The sequence below is a fragment of the Pseudophryne corroboree genome, chromosome 1, assembly GCF_028390025.1.
Source record: "Pseudophryne corroboree isolate aPseCor3 chromosome 1, aPseCor3.hap2, whole genome shotgun sequence".
Taxonomy (NCBI): Eukaryota; Metazoa; Chordata; class Amphibia; order Anura; family Myobatrachidae; genus Pseudophryne; species Pseudophryne corroboree.
Window position 1 is genome coordinate 691418359 of NC_086444.1, and position 21876 is coordinate 691440234.

Consider the following 21876-nt stretch of genomic DNA (forward strand, 5'->3'; position numbering starts at 1 on the left):
ATTTTCAGATTGCACTTGATTTTGAAACAGACTGCACTCACTAACTTTACAATCAGATCAGGGTGCTTTAAGAGAAACTGTCTCCTCCGTTCGTGCCCCCTCCTCTCTGCCTGCAGCGCAAGAGAGTCTGAGCACTAGAGAGCCACCGCGCCATTTTCCCAGTGATCTCTCTACTGTGCATGCGCAGAACACCGTGAAAATGGGCACTATGCCATTTTCACTGTGATTCAACAGCACTGCTGACGTTGGTGCGGGACTCCGGAGTGATAAGTATTAAAAAAATGGGTGCAGCGTGTGCAGTTGGGGCCCCCTCTGGACTCAGGGGCCCCTGCGCACACACCGCACCCATCATCGATTCGCCAGTGAGTCAGATGCAGTCTGTATTCAATTAAATCAAATGCAAGAAGAGGTGTAACAACAAAGCACAGATACAAGTAATTGCATGTGTTATTATTATGCTAACATTAAAATTACTAGTATATCTAGCCTAAACTAACTATTACTATTTGTCATACAAGTTTATACAAAAGGGTTAAGGGGTGTATTCCACTTAACGAGGAGCCATTACCTTAATGAGGTAGCATCAGTTTAAAACACAGACTCTGGCATGTTGGTGATATCTAATACATTTTCAAGGGTGATCAGGCAAGACTCCAGGAAAAGTGGTGGTGATTGAAGGTGCTGCAATGGATCTGAATAAAGCAAGTACTCAAAGTGATGATGTGAAGGTAAGTGGAGTATTTTATTTGTTTTATGCCTGAAGTTGGACTAACATTGTTAATGTCTTGCAGTTGTATGTTTTGTGAGCATCACTAATATTGTAGTTCTTGGCTGAGTTTGTACATCTAAATCTCTGTATAGAACACACTGGAAACTACTGTTTCTAACGCAAATTGATTGTGTGTTGAGATTATTCTGAACTGCAATTGCTGCATGTGTGATGCAAGCTTTGTTTGCCAGCTGTCTCTAACTTCCATGAGCAATCCTAATGTGTTCCTGTAAATCTAACAAACTACACAATGGCACATTTTCGCCAGTGTTTGATGCAATGTTTTTCCTTCTGGGTCTGTGGATTACATGGTAATCTATTGTACTTTGAAGGGACTGGCTTTAATGTGCACAAACTTGCAGCCATAATGTCTAGTTAATATGCCATATTGATGATTAATGGCAACTAAAAATTCTTCAGATGGTGACTGAGCTTATCCAACAGTAAAATGTATGCGTCCATTGTCAGAAACGAGTTGCAAATACAATAACTGGGTATGCTAAACTCAAATGCAAAAATGTGTAGCCTTGTTATAAAACAAGTGCTAACTGCATCTTATAAAGTGCATCACCTGCTGGTGAGAACAGTATTAAGCTTATTGTGTGGTTGTGCCCACATTGTTTCTGGATTACATGTTGCAGTTTTGTGTGGTGTCTACAAGTTTTAGGACAAACACACTGTGAGGCTTCTTACCAGAAGTTCTGACTATCTTGTCATTATCTGAGCTGTATACTATATCTCCTATCCACTGGTATCAATTTGGACTTTCAAATGAGGATTTAGGGACTAGTTTATTGGCTGTGGTTTTAGTATAATGAAGCTCTTAAAACTGTGATGGGACTGAGGCACAGTGATTCTGTGGTGCCCAACCTTCAAAGTCTCAGCCTTGGGTGGGTTGGGAAGTGCTCTACAGTAGGAACCGCTACTGTTTTGAATGCCTCTACCATAGAATCAGCCAGGGGCTGGATTTAACTAGAACAGGAGGAGTACAGTATTCTAGTAATGGCCCCAGGTTGTATGTTCTGGAGCTGGCTGAGGGTTGGTGGGCAAGGACAGGAAGATGTCCTCGCTATTTATACTGTAGGACATAATTTAAGTATAAAAAATTGTGTCTTTGCGTGTAGAGAAGTTTAATACTTATGATTCGTAGTCCTTCTCATGCTGCTGTCATGATGGGCCTATTATGTGGAGACCTAGAGCTGTAGTCCCAACTGCTTCTGAATGTGGGTGCTATTAATAGCAGAACTAGAAAATAAAGTAACTGACTCGCGTTATAAATAAATTAATCATTGTTGGCGATCAGTCGCTACAAATGCTACTCTTTAATAAACTAGACTGGATTGTATCTTAAATCGGCTGAGCATGCATGCAGTGACACTGAAGTTTAAGGTGGCTACTCTGGGAAACCGCAGGAGACAAATATATGTATCATTTGCTGTTTATTTCATACCTACTTACTGACATCCCCCTCAAGTCTATTGTCCTTGTAAAGCATTTTGCAAGCTAATAGTTACTTCAGATGTTGTGCACAGCAAATGATCGTTCAGCCTGACTGGTATCCTGCACTGATGTTTTGTCTCCTATTGTCAGATAGTCTTGTTACAAGTAATGAACTTGTGGCTTTACTAATTTTACAGTAACAAATGACAACCATGTTGAATGTTCCACTCTGTAGCTCAAGTTGCTTTCCTTTCTCCCCCCCACCCCCCAAGGCAGCAGATGAAGACACTAAGAACTCATGTGATGTGGGATCAAAGGTAAACGCCTAATTTGACTTTTCTGATCTATCACCATTCTAAGAAATGAGCAATGCTTTTTACATCTGGTTCTATGAGCCAAACATTCAATAAAATATGTATACAAGGTTATAGGAATTGATAACTGCTTGTGGTCGGAGAAATGTTAAAGCACATCTTGGCTCCACCATATGCCCAAGTCGCTGTATGATGGAGAATTCTAGAGCCATATGCAGAATAAACTGCTTTATTTAACTTTTCCAGGAGGATGTCAAAGTTAGAGTTCTCCTGTTGTCTTTCCCAGTGAATACCTGCGGGTGAAGTGAGCGACCTGCTAGATGCAGGCCAATCTAACACTGGCAATGCACGGGGCTGCGCATCGCTATTGCTGTAGGGGCAGCGGTGCAAGTATGCGGGTACGGGTGGGTACGGCGTACCCTTAAGAATTTTGCTGTGGGTAAGCCGTACCCACACCGACGGGCTGCCGCTTGCTATGCCCTCAGTGCCTTCAATCAAATCAGCGCCGACCGTGAGCCAATCGGAGCTCGCGGACCTTTGATTGGCTCACGGATCGGCGCTGAATATTGAACTCACCCGCCGGAGACTGAGGGGAAGGAGAGGCGCAGGCTGCGCTCTCCTCCCCTCACACACTGGAGACAACACAACAGCAGCAGCGGTGAGCTGGGGAAGGGGGGGGGGGAGGCAGCACTGTGGGTGGCAATGTATATCTGGCACTGTGGGGGGCATTCGTGTATCTGGCACTGTGGGGGGCATTCGTGTATCTGCCCCTCCCCCCATATGTGTATCACGCCCACATTTTCATTGGCCACACCCCATATGGCATTTGGCCACACCCATTTTTTGGCGCGCGCACACAGTACCTGTAGGACATTTTTTCTACTTGCACCACTGTGTAGGGGGTACACACGGAGCGATAATGCTTAAATTCTACGGGTCTATTCATGAAGCAGTGAAAAGATCGGACAAATGAATCAGTGGAGAAGTTGCCCATGGCAACCAATCAACTGCTCTGTATAATTTTATAATATGCAAATTATAAATGTTACATCAAAGCTGATTGGTCGCCATGGGCAACTTCTCCACACTTTTCACTGCTTCATGAGTAGACCCCTAAGCAATCTAGTCGGATTGCTTAGAATATCGCTCTGTGAGTACCCCCCTTAAGTCCTTGGGCAACATGAATTCATTCAAGTAGTTCATCAACCTTATTACACAGCATGGAGAAAAATGTTTGCAACCTCTCCTCCAGTGGCTTTTGTCATTTGAAGCCATGGCCAGAGTTTCCAGTCCTTTTGGTACCTTAGCCGCTGGTTAAATGCTTCCCCTGTCTTCAAATTTTTTTTATTTTTTTTTAACTGCAGATATGTACAGATTTGCATTGAGAGGTTGTGATCTCATCTCATGTCCTGATAAACTGAGTAAATGTTGCCTACAGAGTACTTTGAATACTTGCCGATTAAGACTTGCATTTGCTATCCACCAAACAGATTCTTATGCAAAGGCTGTCAGGTGACCTTCTTTGTTTTTGTTTTGTTTTCTATTTAAACACAAGGACACAGATGAGGGTGCCAAGAAATCGTGTGATGTGGAAACAAAGGTAAGTCATTCAATGGTGGGATAAAATATACTGTTGCTTTTAGTACACACTAGATAGGGGTAATAACACCCAGCTTAATCAGGAGAGCACTACATTTTATGTGGTGAAGCGCACACTTGCCAGAAGTGGTTTTCAAATTGATATGCCAGAAAATGACTTCTGGGATTCCTATTCCTAATAAAGCAAAACTCTTCTGGGAGGTGGTGGGGTTATGTTTTGCTGTTAAAAAAAAAAAAAAAAAAAAATTAAATACATTTTGAAGCTGTCTAGTTATGCTGATTTTGGCTGTAATTGCCAGTTTATCTTGAAATTAATGGGTGCATGCATAGCCTAAGAGAATTAGGGGTCTCTGCACTAAGACTTGGCCAGAGAAAGTACCTGTCACTTTTCAAATGTAGGGATCTATCCTATTAGCTGTGATCTTGCAGGTGCTGGTCACTGCAGCAGCAGGTGCACTTCATGGCAGCCTGAATTGTTACAAAAGTTCTCACTGTCCTATAGGGCTCCAAGCAATTTTGGGTGAATTGGGGCTGGTTTCAGCCTGTGAACAGTGAGATCTGGTGCTAATGCTTGCATTAAAATGCAGAGGCACATGGGTTTAAACACCCCCCTCCGTAGTCCCTAACATGACACTTGGGAGCTGATTGGTTGGTACCTTATCTCTGAGTCTAAGGGGCCCTACACACTCGGCGATGCGCCGCCGAGGTGCCCGACGGCCGATACGAGCAACCCGGTGACGGGGGGAGTGAAGTTTCTTCACTCCCCCCGTCACCCGGCTGCATTGAAGTGCAGGCAAATATGGACGAGATCGTCCATATTGGCCTGCATGCACAGCCGACGGGAGATCAGCGATGAACGAGCGCGGGGCCGCGCATCGTTCATCGCTGGAGTCTCCACACTGAAAGATATGAACGAGTTCTCGTTCGTTTATGAACGAGATCGTTCATATCTTTCAGAATATCGGCATGTGTGTAGGGCCTATTAGGCTTAGTACATAGACCTGTTAATCCAGAACAATTATGTTCTCCTGACAGTGTGTAGGGCAGGTACAAAGTACACTGACCTGTCTGGGGAACAGGTCTGCCATGGAGGTGCAGCCACACCCCTGCAATGTGGTTATGCCACACAGTACCAAAGTTCAAATAATATGGCCTCCTCCCCTTCAAGATTGCTAAGAGGCAGCAACCAACCGACCCTCAATAGTTACACTTGAAGACTTTTTGCCATGTTTAACAGCTTGGGAGTTCCTCCACAAATACATACCTACTTGAAAGAATTATATTTCTTGACCAGCCCTTAAAGGAAAGGGTATGGTCATAGGTACTTAATATGGTTGATCACAACAGCTACAGACAAATGTAGGGGATCTGACATACAGCAAAAGCTGCAAACAGGAAATGGCAGTGCTAGTCAATGTATAAAGATAAAAATAGTCAACATACAAAACCTGTATCATTTCTGACAATGTACTATAATGTGTAACAATTAAAACTGTCAAATATTGACCAATAGGCAATACTGTTGAGAAATACTAATCTGACATCTCTTCTGCAGGCAACCGCTGTACCAGCCAGAAGTCCAGGATACATTAAGTGCCTCCTATTAAGGATATCTTGTATCTGGCCTCTGAAATATGTGGTAAGTAAGAGTACTTTGATTTGAAGAATATGTACAATTGTGTTCAAACTGTAGTATGTAATTAGTTAAATGTTAAAATATATGTATGTGTATATGCCTTGTCAGATTTGTTTTTCTCTCTCTCTAGTTTAAAATGCTTAAGAAAGTAGTGTCATTTGCTGGCCTTTCTGAGGAAGTGGAGACTGTGGGCAGTGCTGAGCAGACTTCCCCAAACAGACGGTTTTTGAGTGGCAAGAAACGGATTGGACGCTTGGCCAGACTTATTCTCTTGATCACTCCTTACAGGCTGCAGTGTGCATTGGGGTATCGCTCTGTGCAAAACCTAGGAAAGACCTCTGCCTCTGATGGTAAGTCTTCTAAGACTATAACTAACTAGTTTTGAATGATGATCTTGCTTCTTTACAGCCATTAAATATCTTCATGCAGACATTCGGAAGTCCCCTCTAAAGCTGCATGGAAAAGGCAGCAAACGGAAACAGGATGACTTGGATATGGAAGAGCAGCACAGCTGGGTGACCTTCATGACTGAAGATCTTCCAGATGAGGACCAGGTTGATGACCCTACATATGAGGTAAGTTTCATTCCAGCCCACCATTCACTTAATTTGATATGGGACTTGCCAGTGAGTGTCTTGCATATGCTTGCTGTAAACATCCTTAAACCACCATTTGGGGGGGGCGGCCTGGAAAAATAGTGGAGTATGTTGTGCACAGGACCTTTTTTAAGTCTGCATGCAGAGTTACCCAAACCCTACCATTGTCCATGTCTTAAATTTCTCTATGCTTGAAAGTACACTGGAATTAGTAATTCAGACATCTTCAATTAACCATCTGGGCTCGCATGGATATTGGATAAAAATATTCCCTAATCTCGCTTGCAAGTTCCAGGATCTCTCCTGCCGCTCAGCACAGCGTGATCTGTGCAGGGGGAGACGGGGGGCTGCTCACTTCACCCAGCGGGTGAAGTGAGCGACCCGCTAGATTGGCCTGCATGCAGGCCAATCTAGCAGCAGTGATGGCGATGCGCGGGGCTGCGCATAGCTATCGCTGTAAGGGGTACACACGGAGCGATAATGCTCATATTCTAAGCAATCTAGTCAGATTGCTTAGAATATCGCTCCGTCAGTACCCCCCTTAAGTCATCTGCATCTAGTGGGTGATAGTGGGAGGCCCTTCAACATTTGTCTTTGGATGCCAGTAACTATGATCCCAGAATGGTAATTGTTGTGATCAACCATATTATGCAATTAGTGGTTTTGGACAATGTGGGGGACCCACCTACTGGTCAATGCTATAGAGTTGAGGACAGTGCTACACTTGAGTGGAAAATCCTGACCATGTCACTGCTGTAGTATAGCAGCAATAGATATGTATTGCCAAACGCTTCAGCAACTACAACAATAGAGTAGAACAATGTTCAGATAACATCATTGCAGTTGTAATTCCAGCAATAGACCATTTAGAAGCAAACTTTCTATGTCTTACCGGTAAAAGGTCCCTTCATAAAGAGGCTTTCTCTGACGTCCTAGTGGATGCTGGGGACTCCGTAAGGACCATGGGGAATAGACTGCTCCGCAGGAGACTGGGCACATCTAAAAGATTTAGGACTATCTGGTGTGCACTGGCTCCTCCCCCTATGACCCTCCTCCAAGCCTCAGTTAGATTTCTGTGCCCGGCCGAGCTGGATGCACACTAGAGGCTCTCCTGAGCTCCTAGAAAGTATAGTTCAGGTTTTTTATTTTACAGTGAGACCTGCTGGCAACAGGCTCACTGCAGCGAGGGACTAAGGGGAGAAGAAGCGAACCTACCTAAGTGGTGGTAGCTTGGGCTTCTTAGGCTACTGGACACCATTAGCTCCAGAGGGATCGCACACAGGACCCGACCTCGTCGTCCGTTCCCGGAGCCGCGCCGCCGTCCCCCTTACAGAGCCAGAAGCAAGAAGGTCCGGAAAATCGGCGGCTGAAGACTTCTGTCTTCTCCAAGGTAGCGCACAGCACTGCAGCTGTGCGCCATTGCTCCTCATGCACACCACACACTTCGGTCACTGATGGGTGCAGGGGGGGGCCGCCCTGAGCAGCAATATTAACACCTTGGCTGGCAAAACTGACACCATATATAGCCCCAGAGGCTATATAGGTGTAAATTACCCCTGCCAGAATAACACAAAGCGGGGGAGAGCCCGCCGAAAAAGGGGCGGAGCCATCTCCCTCAGCACACTGGCACCATTTTCCCTCACAGCTCCGCTGGAAGGATCGCTCCCTGGCTCTCCCCTGCAGTCCTGCACTACAGAAAGGGTAAAAAAAAGAGAGGGGGGGCACTAAATTTAGGTGCAGTATGTGTGTATGTGTATGTGTATATATATATATATATATATATATATATATATATATATATATATATATATATATTAATATATATATATATAAGCAGCTATAGGGGAAGACACTCTGTATAGTGATATCCCTCTGTTATATAGCGCTCTGGTGTGTGCTGGCATACTCTCCCTCTGTCTCCCCAAAGGGCTTTGTGGGGTCCTGTCCTCTGTCAGTGCATTCCCTGTGTGTGTGCTGTGTCGGTACCGCTGTGTCGACATGTATGATGAGGAAAATGATGTGGAGGCAGAGCAAATGCCTGTAAATGTGTTGTCACCCCATGAGGGGTCGACACCTGTGTGGATGGACTTATGGAAGGAATTACGTGACAGTGTCGGCTCCTTACATAAAAGGTTTGACGACCTAGGACAGCCGGCTACTCAGCTTGTGACTGTTCCAGCGTCTCAAATGTCATCAGGGGCTTTAAAACGCCCGCTACCTCAGATTGCAGACACAGATGTCGACACGGATACCGACTCCAGTGTCGACGACTGAGACTAGTGTACCCTCCAATAGGTCCACCCGTTACATGATTGAGGCAATGAAAAATGTATTACACATTTCTGATAGTACCCCAGGTACCACAAAAAAGGGTATTATGTTCGGTGAGAACTACCAGTAGTTTTTCCTGCATCTGAGGAATTAAATGAGGTGTGTGAGGAAGCCTGGACTTCCCCCGATAAGAAATTGATAATTTCTAAACGGTTATTGGCAGCGTACCCTTTCCCGCGAGAGGATAGGTCACGTTTGGAAACATCCCCTAGGGTAGATAAAGCGCTTACACGTTTATCAAAACAGGTGGCACTACCGTCTCCGGATACGGCCGCCCTAAAGGATCCTGCTGATAGAAAGCAGGAGGCTACCCTAAAAGCTATATATACACACACGGGCATTATATTGCGACCAGCGATTGCATCAGCATGGATGTGCAGTGCTGCTGCTGCGTGGTCAGATTCCCTGTCGGATAATATTGATACCCTGGATAGGGACAATATTTTGCTGACCGTAGAGCATATAAAAGACGCTGTCTTATACATGCGCGATGCACAGAGGGATATTTGCCAGCTGGCATCAAAAATAAGCGCAATGTCCATTGCCGCCAGAAGGGGGTTATGGACTCAGCAGTGGTCAGGTGATGCCGATTCAAAAAGGCACATGGAAGTTTTGCCTTATAAGGGGGTGGAACTGTTTGGGGATGGTCTTTCAGACCTCGTTTCCACAGCTACGGCTGGGAAATCGACATTTTTGCCACAGGCTATCCCACAGCAAAAGAAAGCACCATACTATCAAGTACAGTCCTTTCGGCCCCATAAACACAAGAGGGCTCGAGGCGCATCCTTTCTGCCGAGAGGCAAAGGTAGAGGGAAAGAGCTGCAGCATACAGCCAGTTCCCAAGAGCAAAAGTCCTCCCCCGCGTCCGGTAAGTCCACAGCATGACGCTGGGGCTTCACAGGCGGACCCGGGTATTCACAGCAAGTGATTGTCAAGGTACCCCTCCTTCAGCAAGGAAAGGCTTACTATTCCACAATGTTTGTGGTACCGAAACCGGACGGTTCGGTGAGACCCATCTTAAATTTAAAATCCTTGAACACGTATATCAGAAAGTTCAAGATGGAATCGCTCAGTGCGGTTATTGCGAGCCTGGACGAGGGGGATTACATGGTCTCTCTGGACATCAAGGATGCCTACCTGCATGTCCCCATTTACCCTCCTCACCAGGAGTACCTCAGATTTGTGGTACAGGACTGTCACTATCAGTTCCAGACGCTGCCGTTTGGGTTATCCACGGTACCGAGGGTCTTTACCAAGGTAATGGCCGAAATGATACTCCTTCGCAAGAAGGGAGTTTTAATTATCCCGTACTTGTACGTTCTCCTGATAAAGGCGAGGTCCAAGGAACAGTTGGTAGTGGGGGTAGCACTTTCTCGGGAAGTGCTACAACAGCACGGCTGGATTCTCAATATTCCAAAGTCACAGCTGGTCCCGACGACACGTCTTCTGTTCCTGGGAATGATTCTGGACAGACCAGAAAAAAAGTTTCTTCCAGTGGAAAAAGCCGAGGAGTTGTCATCTCTAGTCAGAGACCTCCTAAAACCGGGACAGGTGTCGGTACATCAATGCACACGAGTCCTGGGAAAAATGGTAGCTTCGTACGAAGCAATTCCATTCGGAAGGTTCCACGCAAGGACTTTCCAGTGGGACCTGTTGGACAAATGGTCCGGGTCCCATCTCCAGATGCAACAGCGGATAACCCTGTCGGCAAGGACCAGGGTGTCGCTGCTGTGGTGGCTGCAGAGGGCTCATCTACTAGAGGGCCGCTGATTCGGAATACAGGACTGGGTCCTGGTGACCACGGATGCCAGCCTTCGGGGCTGGGGTGCAGTCACACAGGGAAGAAATTTCCAAGGACTGTGGTCAAATCAGGAGATTTCGCTTCACATAAATATTCTGGAGCTAAGGGCCATTTACAATGCCCTAAGCCAAGCAAAGCCCCTGCTTCAGAACCAACCGGTACTGAACCACAGGTGGACATGATGGCGTCCCGCCTCAACAAAAAGCTAAAAAGATATTGCGCCAGGTCAAGGGACCCTCAGGCGATCGCTGTGGACGCTCTAGTAACACCGTGGGTGTACCAGTCGGTTTATGTGTTTCCTCCTCTGCCTCTCATTCCCAAGGTACTGAGAATAATACGAAGGCGAGGAGTGAAAACTATACTCGTGGTTCCGGACTGGCCAAGAAGAGCTTGGTACCCAGAACTTCAAGAGATGCTTTCAGAGGACCCTTGGCCTCTACCGCTCAGACAAGACCTGCTGCAGCAGGGGCCCTGTCTGTTCCAAGACTTACCGTGGCTACGTTTGACGGCATGGCGGTTGAACACGGGATCCTGAAGGAAAAGGGCATTCCGGAGGAAGTCATCCCTACCCTGATCAAAGCCAGGAAGGATGTCACCACAAAACATTATCACTGCATTTGGCGGAAATATGTTGCTTGGTGTGAGGCCAGGAAGGCTCCAACGGAGGAATTTCAACTGGGTCGATTCCTGCATTTCCTGCAAGCAGGGGTGACGTCGGGCCTCAAATTGGGGTCCATTAAGGTCCAGATTTCGGCCCTGTCGATTTTTCTTCCAGAAAGAACTGGCTTCACTGCCTGAAGTTCAGACTTTTGTCAAAGGAGTTCTGCATATTCAGCCTCCTTTTGTGCCCCCAGTGGCACCTTGGGATCTCAATGTGGTTTTGGAGTTCCTGAAATCACATTGGTTTGAACCACTTAAGACTGTGGATTTGAAATATCTCACGTGGAAAGTGGTCATGCTGTTGGCCCTGGCTTCGGCCAGGCGTGTGTCAGAATTGGCGGCTTTGTCATATAAAAGCCCTTATCTGATTTTTCCATATGGATAGGGCAGAGTTGAGGACTCGTCCTCAGTTTCTCCCGAAGGTGGTATCAGTGTTTCACTTGAACCAGCCTATTGTGGTGCCTGCGGCTACTAGGAACTTGGAGGATTCCAAGTTGCTGGACGTAGTCAGGGCCCTGAAAATTTATGTTTCCAGGACGGCTGGAGTCAGGAGAACTGACTCGCTGTTTATCCTGTATGCACCCAGAAAACTGGGTGCTCCTGCTTCTAAGCAGACTATCGCGCGCTGGATTTGTAGCACTATTCAGCTGGCGCATTCTGCGGTGGGACTACCGCAGCCTAAATCTGTAAAAGCCCATTCCACAAGGAAGGTGGGCTCATCTTGGGCGGCTGCCCGAGGGGTCTCTGCTTTACAACTTTGCCGAGCTGCTACTTGGTCAGGGGCAAACACGTTTGCAAAATTCTACAAATTGGATACCATGGCTGAGGAGGACCTGGAGTTCTCTCATTCGGTGCTGCAGAGTCATCCGCACTCTCCCGCCCGTTTGGGAGCTTTGGTATAATCCCCATGGTCCTTACGGAGTCCCCAGCATCCACTAGGACGTCGGAGAAAATAAGAATTTACTCACCGGTAATTTTATTTCTCGTAGTGGATGCTGGGCGCCCATCCCTAATGCGGATTGTCTGCAATACTTGTAAATAGTTATTGTTACACAAATCGGGTTGTTATTGCGAGCCATCTGTTCAGAGGCTCCTTTTGTTATCATACTGTTAACCGGGGTTCCTATCACGAGTTATACGGTGTGGCTGGTATGAGTCTTACCCGGGATTCAAAATCCTTCCTTATTGTGTCAGCTCTTCCGGGCACAGTGTCCTGAGGCTTGGAGGAGGGTCATAGGGGGAGGAGCCAGTGCACACCAGATAGTCCTAATTCTTTCTTTAGATGTGCCCAGTCTCCTGCGGAGCCGTCTATTCCCCATGGTCCTTACGGAGTCCCCAGCATCCACTACGGACTACAAGAAATAGAATTACCGGTGAGTAAATTCTTATTTTTCTTCAGCTGGTAGAAAGCTAGTCAGACAGATATCAATGTGATGGTAAGCTGGTACAGCACAGTGTAGAAAAAACGTGCACTAGAATAGATCTGAAGGTGTATTGATATTGTGCCTGCATCATGCAATTTCAGTCTGCCTTAAGAGCCCATCAGCCCTCCTAACCTACCTTTTGTGTTGCTCCCACCGGTGTCTGGTGCCCTTTCGGCCCCAGACTGGCCACACTGCAAGGTAATCTGACAATCTCAGATTGGCAGAAGGTCAATTTTGGAAGCTTTTGAGACATTTCAAAAGCTATAGGTCTCTAAGATAGGGTAAAGAACTTTTAGATTGAAGTGAAGAAACCAGTCTCTGCATAAGTACCAGAGTACATTTTACAGCATAGGTTGCCTACTTAATCTCAAACTGATGAATAATTTGGACCCAGTTCAAGGTCCTAAATGAAGATGGTTGGCACATCAATCAGGATATTATGATCCCAGCTTGGAACATAATAGGTCCATGGAAAAGTAGAGGTTTTTATTCTTTGGCTAGAATAAGAGCATTTATATATAACTCCTGTCGATAAGATATCTGCAAGACTATTGATATTTTATGCTTTGAGAAAGGGATAGTAGGCTTCTCAGTCCATTGGTAGGTGGGCTACTTCCACTCTGGGCAGCACAGTACCAAAAACCTCATGGCTCTCTAGAAAGCAAGTGAGGCTCGTCTGTGATTTGGGATGTTTCAAACATTTCTAGTGATCAAACTGGATTTTCTTCTTTGCATTAAGCAATCTTAATTTGATCTGATATTGGGTGTCTTCCCTCTATGCTAAATGTAATTTCCTCATTGCCTAGCTTTCTAACTTGAGCATGACTAACCTGCTTCTGGCAGGCATGGTAGAAGAGGAGCACAGATGCATCATTAAGCTTTAAAATGCACAATTGATTACTGGTGCTACCAATGGACTTTAAGACATGAACATAAGCATAAACCCCTGTTTTGTCTAATACTGAACTTTACAGCAGTAACTGGCATATTTAGTAGGCATTTACACTTTTGGTGCACAAGTTTAAACTTTTATTTTGTCCCCAGCCAAGTAATTCAGAGACAGATAGTGAAGAAAACAAATCTAAGAATGACACTGAGAGTGATCTGGAAGTAGAAGAGAAAGATGGTGTTGTGATGCTTAAGGAGGCTACACAAGTGAGTAATGTGACGAAAAAAAAACAATTTTTTTTTTAATGTAATATATTCCCCCAACAACGTTTTAAGATGCTTTTCTAGATAGCTGAAGTTCTGAGACTTGAGCCAGAACTTGTCTAAATTATACAAAAAATTATATTCCTGCCACATAGCATTTCTGAATATACATAAATTTCTAAACTTTTAAATTAGGCTAAAATAAAAAAAACTGAGCCCTCATACAAGAAAAAGCTGGTGTGACTGCTAAAATGGAGGTGTTCCTATTAATACACTTAATTGCAAACTTTGTGTATAACACATTTATATATATATATATATATATATATATATTTATTTGTAACAATCTGATCTGGTTTCACTGGTTGTTAATGGCTAAATAATAAATGGAGGCCAATTTAAAGTTTTGACTGGTCTAAAACATGTACACCTCTGTTTTCAACCTTGACTCCAATTATGGGATTTTACTCTGTTCTTACTTCTACCCCCTTTTTCACAAAAATGTAATCACTGGGTGAAGCAGCTCTAGCCAGTAATTTGGCAAAAAACCAAGTGTGCTTTTCTATGTGAAGGGGTCAACTCTGGTTGAAATTCCTAGGACTTTGACCCAGGTTTATCCTTTCACACAGACCAACTACCCTTCTTAATCTGCAAATTACCAGGTAGAAATTCTTGGCCCTGTATTTTGCTTTGGTGAGAAAGAGGGGGGGGCGTGAGACACAGGCAAAATGACTCTGCACTAAAACGCAAGGTAATTGCTGGGATTTCTGTCTAAAGGGTATTGAACAGCTGACTCGACACTTGTAACTGTAAATCAATGTAGTTCAAATGCCATTTAATTTCGTTTGTATAATCTTTTTATCTTTGTATTTCTCTACTTAGGAGACACAAGGCACTGAGGAACAAATACACAAATCACCATGTGAAGAATCAAACCCAGATGGCGAAGAGCAGAAAACCACGGTCTCTGCAGGTTAGGATACCTAGCAATTATATACTAGCATCCAAAAGTCTTTCTGGCTTACTTCCCAATCCTGTATAGAAGGTCAAATATCGCTACAGGATCTGGTGACCAGACAGCAACAATTAATGTCTGAAATCTGATAAAAAGGGTATCACATTTTGCTGTCCTACTGGATGGGATCTGTCTTGGCAGGGCGATATACTAGTACCTGTAATGTGCAAAAGACAGATCCCACCCCCCTTTCTAATTAGAAATGAATGTAGGCTTTATATCCCAGAAAGACCCCCCCCCCCCCCCCCCCCTCCCTTTCATGCCAAAATTCGTCCCTGTAATGCCTGGGATTTGCCTTTGAAGCCTAAAATGTGCAAGGTGTTTATATTTTTCTTGTCATTTCAATTTAACATTTATTTATTTTTTCCCCCCTCTCTCCTGCTCCAGATTGATTTAAGAAATGAGATGCATGGCCTGACCAGCACATCCTCTTATCCCGGTCTGCTGTTTAGTGTTCAATCAGAACTGTAACCTTGGAATATTTTGTTAAATTAATAAAAACGTTTTCAATGAGCAGGACTCCTCGCTTAGTGTGGCATTATAACTGACTGTAAAAGATGGCCAGTTGGCACCTTGCTTTAAATAGAAAGTATTAAAATAAATTTGAGGAATCTGGTTCACCTGATTGGTTACACAAACATGCCTAGTTATCAGAAGGTGAAAAGTCCTAATTCTGGTGTAAATGAGACACTTCCTGAGACATGTGGATTCTCTTTGATAAAAGACTTGCAGTGTTTTAGAAGGGTAATTGCAGCAGAAAATAGTCTATTTCAGTGACTTAATAAGTTGGTCTGCAATTTAAAAAAAAATAAATAAAAAATCTACACTAGTAGAACTCTTCTCCAAAAAGTGACACTTCAGTTATGAACTGAATGTCTATTCAGAAAAACACTCTCCTTAATAGTCTAACATGCTGGAAACACTGCTATGGGAGCTGGATGGAAGTTACAGATCTGTGGTTGGGTGACCAAAACACAAGTCACAACCTGACAATGGCTTGTGACCTGGCACTCCAGGTTTTTGGACCAGACTGCAGTGAGGAATGGTTAAGTGGAAGTGCTAGGGGATAAAATCTGCACATAGAGCAGGCTCTGGCAAGTTTAAGAGCCTTTTATTTTTATTTTTTTGTAGCTGCAGTAATTTACTTTGCTTCACATCTGACCAGTAGATGGGGACAACACACTCCTTTTAGAAGATGGGGTGTGATAACGATCATGAGGCCTAACAAATGAATTGGTATGTGGTTACCAAAGAATGGTGGGATGGTTATTTCTAAACTACAGAGTTAAACGTGTTGCTTTTTCACCTACTATCCACCTGAGTCATTGGGGAAATTCAAATGTTTGAAAAGTCAGTTGGGTGTTTGTTTCCTGTTTATTAGATGGGGTGGGGAACAAATAAAACACTTAACTGACTTTCAAACATTTGAATTTCCCCCAATGTGTTGGTCATGGCAATATTTAAGATATTCCCATGCTCTTGGTATCAAACTAAAGCTGGGTAAACACTAGGCAGTCAATCAAACAACAATCTGACACTGATCGAATGATATACCTGCCACATCACTCAGTGTGCTCCTGCAGGTCGTTCCCTGAATTGTCCTGTCGAGCATGCCTAATTGGATGACCCAAGAAACGACATGCATTTTAGATGGTACACGCTACGTTGCATTGCACCATAGTCCACTACAGTGTACAGATGCCACAATGTATCATGCAGGCGTTGGTTACACACATCTAGTGATGCCCATCGACACATAATTTGACATGTCTGGTATATGACCAATGGGAACTACTTCTGCCGTCAATGGGGAGAACCAGATGGCTTCCCGATGTCAATGAGTGGTGGGTGTTGTGGTGGTTTGTTTATTTTTTATGATCCTCTAATATGAGACAGAGCCTAGCTCTTACACCCACAAAGCCCTGCCCCCTGGGTTGTTTGTCACTCCTGCTTCACTGTGCTGTGGGACAACCGGTGGGTGTGGTTTAACACCGTGTTTCCCAGCAATGGGGACCATTAATGGATGACTCTAACATATGGCCTTCCCTACACACATTGTTTTGTGTTATGCTGGGTACAGTAAACATAGTACGCACCACAATAGTATGCTAAATTTGGAGTCTTATGCTCCAGTGTCCATATGTGCTACTTTCTTCAACTTTATGCAAAAACTACTACAGGTTCTTACCTGGTGCTATGCGAGTGCTGAGGCACCCTCAGAGTCTTAAGATACTTGAATTCCATTTGGTGCATCTTTAGATGCACGCATGAAACTAGTGCCTTATCTACAGTATGTGTAGATTATCCATCTTAATATGGACTCCTATGGGAATGTCTCTTCCATTCCCAAAGGATGGACTGAGTCATTCTCAGTTTGTCCACTTACCCAAGGAACTCCCAATACATTTTCAACATTCCTTAAACAATGGGTCTTGAGCATGATTCAACTGCAACTCTCAATGCAATCTGTACCCACACGAAATAAAAACGTTGTTTCACTGAGATTGACTGGCTCAGACCATCCTTTGGGAATTGAAGAGACATACACATAGGAGTCCATATTAAGATGGATAATCTGCACATACCGTAGATAAGGCACTAGTTTTATGTGTGCATCTAAAGATGTGGTATTGAGTCACGGAGTTTATCTTGGAATCAATTCCGATGTCCTTTGTACTAGATTAGAATCTGCATTTGGTATAGCTTTCATTTGATGTCATCCCAGTGAATGTTTAATTGGTCAAAAGCTTTCAGTGCCCATTATCTGTCAAACCACAAGCTGGTCCTGGAATGGGGTATAATGCTTTTATTTCCGATGGGTTTGTGATTGGAGTGTATCACCTGTTTTTGTCCTCCAAAACAGACTGATCTAGGTCTTCAAAGAATTTGAAATCACCAGCTAGTGCGAACCCACAAACACTTGCGACTGTTGCCTTTTAAGTAAATGCTGCACTTTATTTACTTTCAAACCAAAGTGTGCTTTATTGCCAGAGGTCAGGCGGTAGGGCTGCAGGCATTATGGTAGTGGGTCAGGATGGAAGGTGTGGTGCAATGGGCACCCGACAAACATCTGATGCCAATAAGATCCCTAAAGCTGCGCTCCATTTACCCTCCTTTGAGTGGGTTTCATACAGAGGAATATTCCGTGGAATGGCTGAAGGTCTCAGCAATCGCTGTAATGCTGCTTATAAAGAACACTTCTCGTACTATGGTGACATGGGCAGGAGGCACCATATCTGCAGTCTGGAATAAACGAATGTCGGGGGGCACATAATCAACCACGTGCAGCAGACCCATGAGGACCCCGCTTAGCCCCTGTAGTAAAGAATCGGGGGAGAAAGCAGTATCGCTATCTGTCCGTCAGTGTCCCACCCACCCACGCACGCTGTCAGGGCGGGGTCAGTCACTTGCAGACCCGGACTATCTTGGGGTCTGCAAGAGTCAGACGGGTGGCGCGGCACTGAGCATTGCGGACGCTAAGTATGTATAGCAACAGCCGGGTAATTCTTTAGCTAATATATCTTGCGATGCTGGGGGAAAGTTCTAGCGCAACTCGGGGGCGGGAGCTGTCACTAATATATGGGTGCTGCTGTGTTATGATGCGTCCTGCATGGTGGTGATACCGGAGTACCTCCATCCGTGTCCTGAAGATCGGGCTGACAACGATACCCGGCCTGAGGCGGGCTGGGTTCCCGTGGCAGGGGGATGTACAGCGTAGTACTCGGCCGCGGCCTGCTTGGAAGGTGTATCCGCGACCCTGCTATAGTGCTGGGGTCCCCGATCCTTACATCGCTGCTAGGGCCGGGGGTAGCTGTATTAAGCCTGGAGAAGTGGTAAAGCAGTGCAAGGTGATAACGCATCAGCCAATCAGCTCTCATATGTAAATTGACAGGAGTTGACGTGCTGATGCGTTATCACCTTGCACTTGTCACTGCTTTCACTTCTCCAGGCTTAATACATTTGCCCCTAGTGCTTCATTTACAGACATCTGCAGTCTGCCCCCTAGCAGCAGAATGTACACTCTGTCCCCGCAGATGCTGCACTGGCAGGGGAAGCCCAGGTGCTATGGTCTGCTCTAGAGTGTTTCCAAGTTACCCTTTCAGACCGCCTGAGGCAGGTCGCACCCGGAAGCTTGACACGGGAGATCCTAGTGTGCGACTTGCCTCAGGTGCCCCGCTGTAAGCAACGGGGTGGTGACGCGGTGGGGACGGCACTTGGAGATCACATGGGCTCTTTCACACCTCACAGCGACCCGTATCAACTCTGCAATATACCGGGTCGATACCAGGTTATTTGTGCGATGTGAAAGGGGCTTTAGGGGTAGAAATAAATAGCTTTTTTATGTGGGAAAGGTACACAGCTAATAACGTACTAGATGTGGTGTTCTCTCTGAATACAGCAGAACTCTGCGATCTGACTTGTACAGAAAAAAAAAAAACACTTTAAACCAACAGGTCCCCAAATTGGGTGCCACAGGGTGCTTGCTGCGGTGCTATGGTTTGATGGTCCAGGACCAAATCAAATTATTTATAGTCACTGTGATGGGTAAAACCAGTGTCGTGGCTACTACTCTTAAAATAAATATGCAAATCTGAGAGCACAACTCTGTCTACCAGCACACAATTCAACATAAGATTGAACTATAAGTACAATTGACTTATTTCTCAATAAGAAGCTTTAGGCCTAGGGCTGCTGATATTAAAGAAAGTTTGTGAACCACTGGTTTAAATAATGAACCACAGTACTCTTGGTTAATTATAACTGAATAATAGTTACCTATCCAGAGATACAGTACCATTCTACCAAAAGTGTGCGTGTGTTAGACGGGTGCTTTTTTTTTTTATTAATCCACCCCTCAAAGATATATCTGGTGACTGCTGATTGGTTATTGCCATTCTGATTCATTCTCAAATATGGTAAACTCTTTTTCCAAGTGGGGTTTCCCTCACAGTTGCATGCCTTACTAGTTTCCTTACGTAATGATCATATCTTGTTTCCTGACATGCACTGCTTATTCATAACACTCCAATGTTGAATGCAATTACCCTGTGAGAAGTAGTCTAATCAGACAGCAGTTCTCCTGCAGGCAACCAGAATGCGAACTAAAAGCCCAGGATACATGCATTCCCTATTATTAAGAATTTCTCGTATCTGGCCTCTGAAATACATGGTAAGTACAAGTACTTAGATGTGGGAATGGATTAGGTGTTTGATACCGTGCATATTTCAAGAAAGACTCAAGATGTAATAATGCATAAAACATTAAGGGGCCCATTTATCAACTAGTGATAAAACTCGTTGTGGATGATAAATGGTGCTCCAGTCAGTCAGCTCCCAATTGTCCTTTTCCAACACATGACAGTTGGGATCTGATTGGCTGGAGCAACATTTATCGTATATGCAGCGAGGCCCAGATTTATCAAGCTTTGGAGAGTAATAAATTGCACGGTGATAAAGTATTAAGTAATCCGCTCCTAATTGTCATTTTTCAAACCCAGTTTGTAACATGGCAGTTAAGAGCTGATTGGCTGGTACTTTATTACAATGCTAATTATCACTCTCTAGTGCTTGATAAATCTGGGCCCGAGTTTTAGGATTCACAACGAGTTTTATCACTCGTTGATAAATGAGCCCCTAACTTACTTTCTGGTGCAAGCGACCCCCTCATTAGCAACCTACACAAGTATGTACTCTACAAATGTAGTCAGACAACTAATATGAATTATTCAGAGGTAATACAGGTTGAGTATCCCATATCCAAATATTCCGAAATACGGAATATTCCGAAATACGGACTTTTTTGAGTGAGAGTGAGATAGTGAAACCTTTGTTTTTTGATGGCTCAATGTACACAAACTTTGTTTAATGCACAAAGTTATTAAACATATTGTATTAAATGACCTTCAGGCTGTGTGTATAAGGTGTATATGAAACAAATGAATTGTGTGAATGTAGACACACTTTGTTTAATGCACAAAGTTATAAAAAATATTGGCTAAAATTACCTTCAGGCTGTGTGTATAAGGTGTATATGTAACATAAATGCATTCTGTGCTTAGATTTAGGTCCCATCACCATGATATCTCATTATGGTATGCATTATTCCAAAATACGGAAAAATCCCATATCCAAAATACCTCTGGTCCCAAGCATTTTGGATAAGGGATACTCAACCTGTAGTACTTGCACAATATGTATCTCTAAATTCATAACTTTAATAGATATGCATATGTTATATGGTTTCTTTATACACTTTAGTGTCTAAATGAAAGCACAACACATACCTCATATACTTATTAAGGGTGAGATGTATTTAATGTGATCTCTGATAACCTCTCCACTCTGCATTGGCCCAAATGTATTAAGCCTTCACAAGATATAAAGTGCAGATGGATAAAGTACCAGCCAATCAGTTCCTAACTGTCATGTCACAGGCTGTGTTTGAAAAATGACAGGAGCTGGTTGGCTGGACATTTATCTCGCTTTATCCATCTCTACTTTCTCTTGTTAAGGCTTAATACATTTGGGCCCAGATCTCTTATTGCTTGCTCCCATGCACAGTTACAGGACTTTTTTGGTCTGCACTCACTCTGGAATGCCCTCCCACATACAATAAGGCTTTCATCTAGTTTCCAAACCTTCAGGAAATCTTACCTCTTCATACAAGCTTATCAAATTCCAGGACCGCTAACATAACCTCCACAACCTCCTACCCAGTTACATTCCCTCTAAATAGTCCACACATAACTTTGCATATTGCCTCTTCATTTTCACATTTCTCTTACGTCCTAGAGGATGCTGGGGTCCACATTAGTACTATGGGGTATAGACGGGTCCACCAGGAGCCATTGGCACTTTAAGAGTTTAATAGTGTGGGCTGGCTCCTCCCTCTATGCCCCTCCTACCAGACTCCGTTTAGAAAATGTGCCCGAGGAGCCGGTCACAGCTAGGGGAGCTCCATAGGAGCTTTTCTAGTTTTATTATTTTATTTTAGAGTTTAGGCACAGGGAGGCTGCTGGCAACAGCTTCCCTGCTTCGAGGGACTTAGGGGGGAGTAGAGTCCGCCCTGAGGGGTCCGAGCCACTATCTCCGCTGACAGGACACTGAGCTCCTGACGGTGCTGATCGTTAGCCGCCCCA

The 21876-nt window shown here is 44.4% G+C and overlaps 2 protein-coding genes across 3 annotated transcripts in view; both read left to right on the forward strand.

Annotated features, from left to right (window-relative positions):
• Nucleotides 1–610: 610 nt before the first annotated feature.
• Nucleotides 611–15250, forward strand: LOC134907221 (uncharacterized). The gene is made up of 9 exons (XM_063914777.1): nucleotides 611–728; nucleotides 2482–2526; nucleotides 4079–4123; nucleotides 5678–5761; nucleotides 5889–6108; nucleotides 6188–6333; nucleotides 13615–13725; nucleotides 14605–14695; nucleotides 15125–15250. The coding sequence occupies exons 1-9, from the start codon at nucleotides 687–689 to the stop codon at nucleotides 15127–15129; spliced, it is 789 nt and encodes a 262-aa protein (XP_063770847.1). The 5' UTR covers nucleotides 611–686; the 3' UTR covers nucleotides 15130–15250.
• Nucleotides 15251–18111: 2861 nt separating this feature from the next.
• The window catches only part of LOC134935131 (uncharacterized), a 163728-nt gene continuing 159963 nt past the window's right edge, over nucleotides 18112–21876 (forward strand). Inside the window, exons 1-2 of one of the 2 annotated variants that reach the window (XM_063930402.1) lie at nucleotides 18112–18217; nucleotides 19824–19907. In XM_063930402.1, coding sequence (XP_063786472.1) covers nucleotides 19833–19907 — 75 coding nt within the window. In that variant the 5' untranslated portion in view covers nucleotides 18112–18217; nucleotides 19824–19832. Of the gene's footprint in view, nucleotides 18218–19812; nucleotides 19908–21876 lie in introns of both variants that reach the window. The other variant, XM_063930429.1, reaches the window with a different exon arrangement.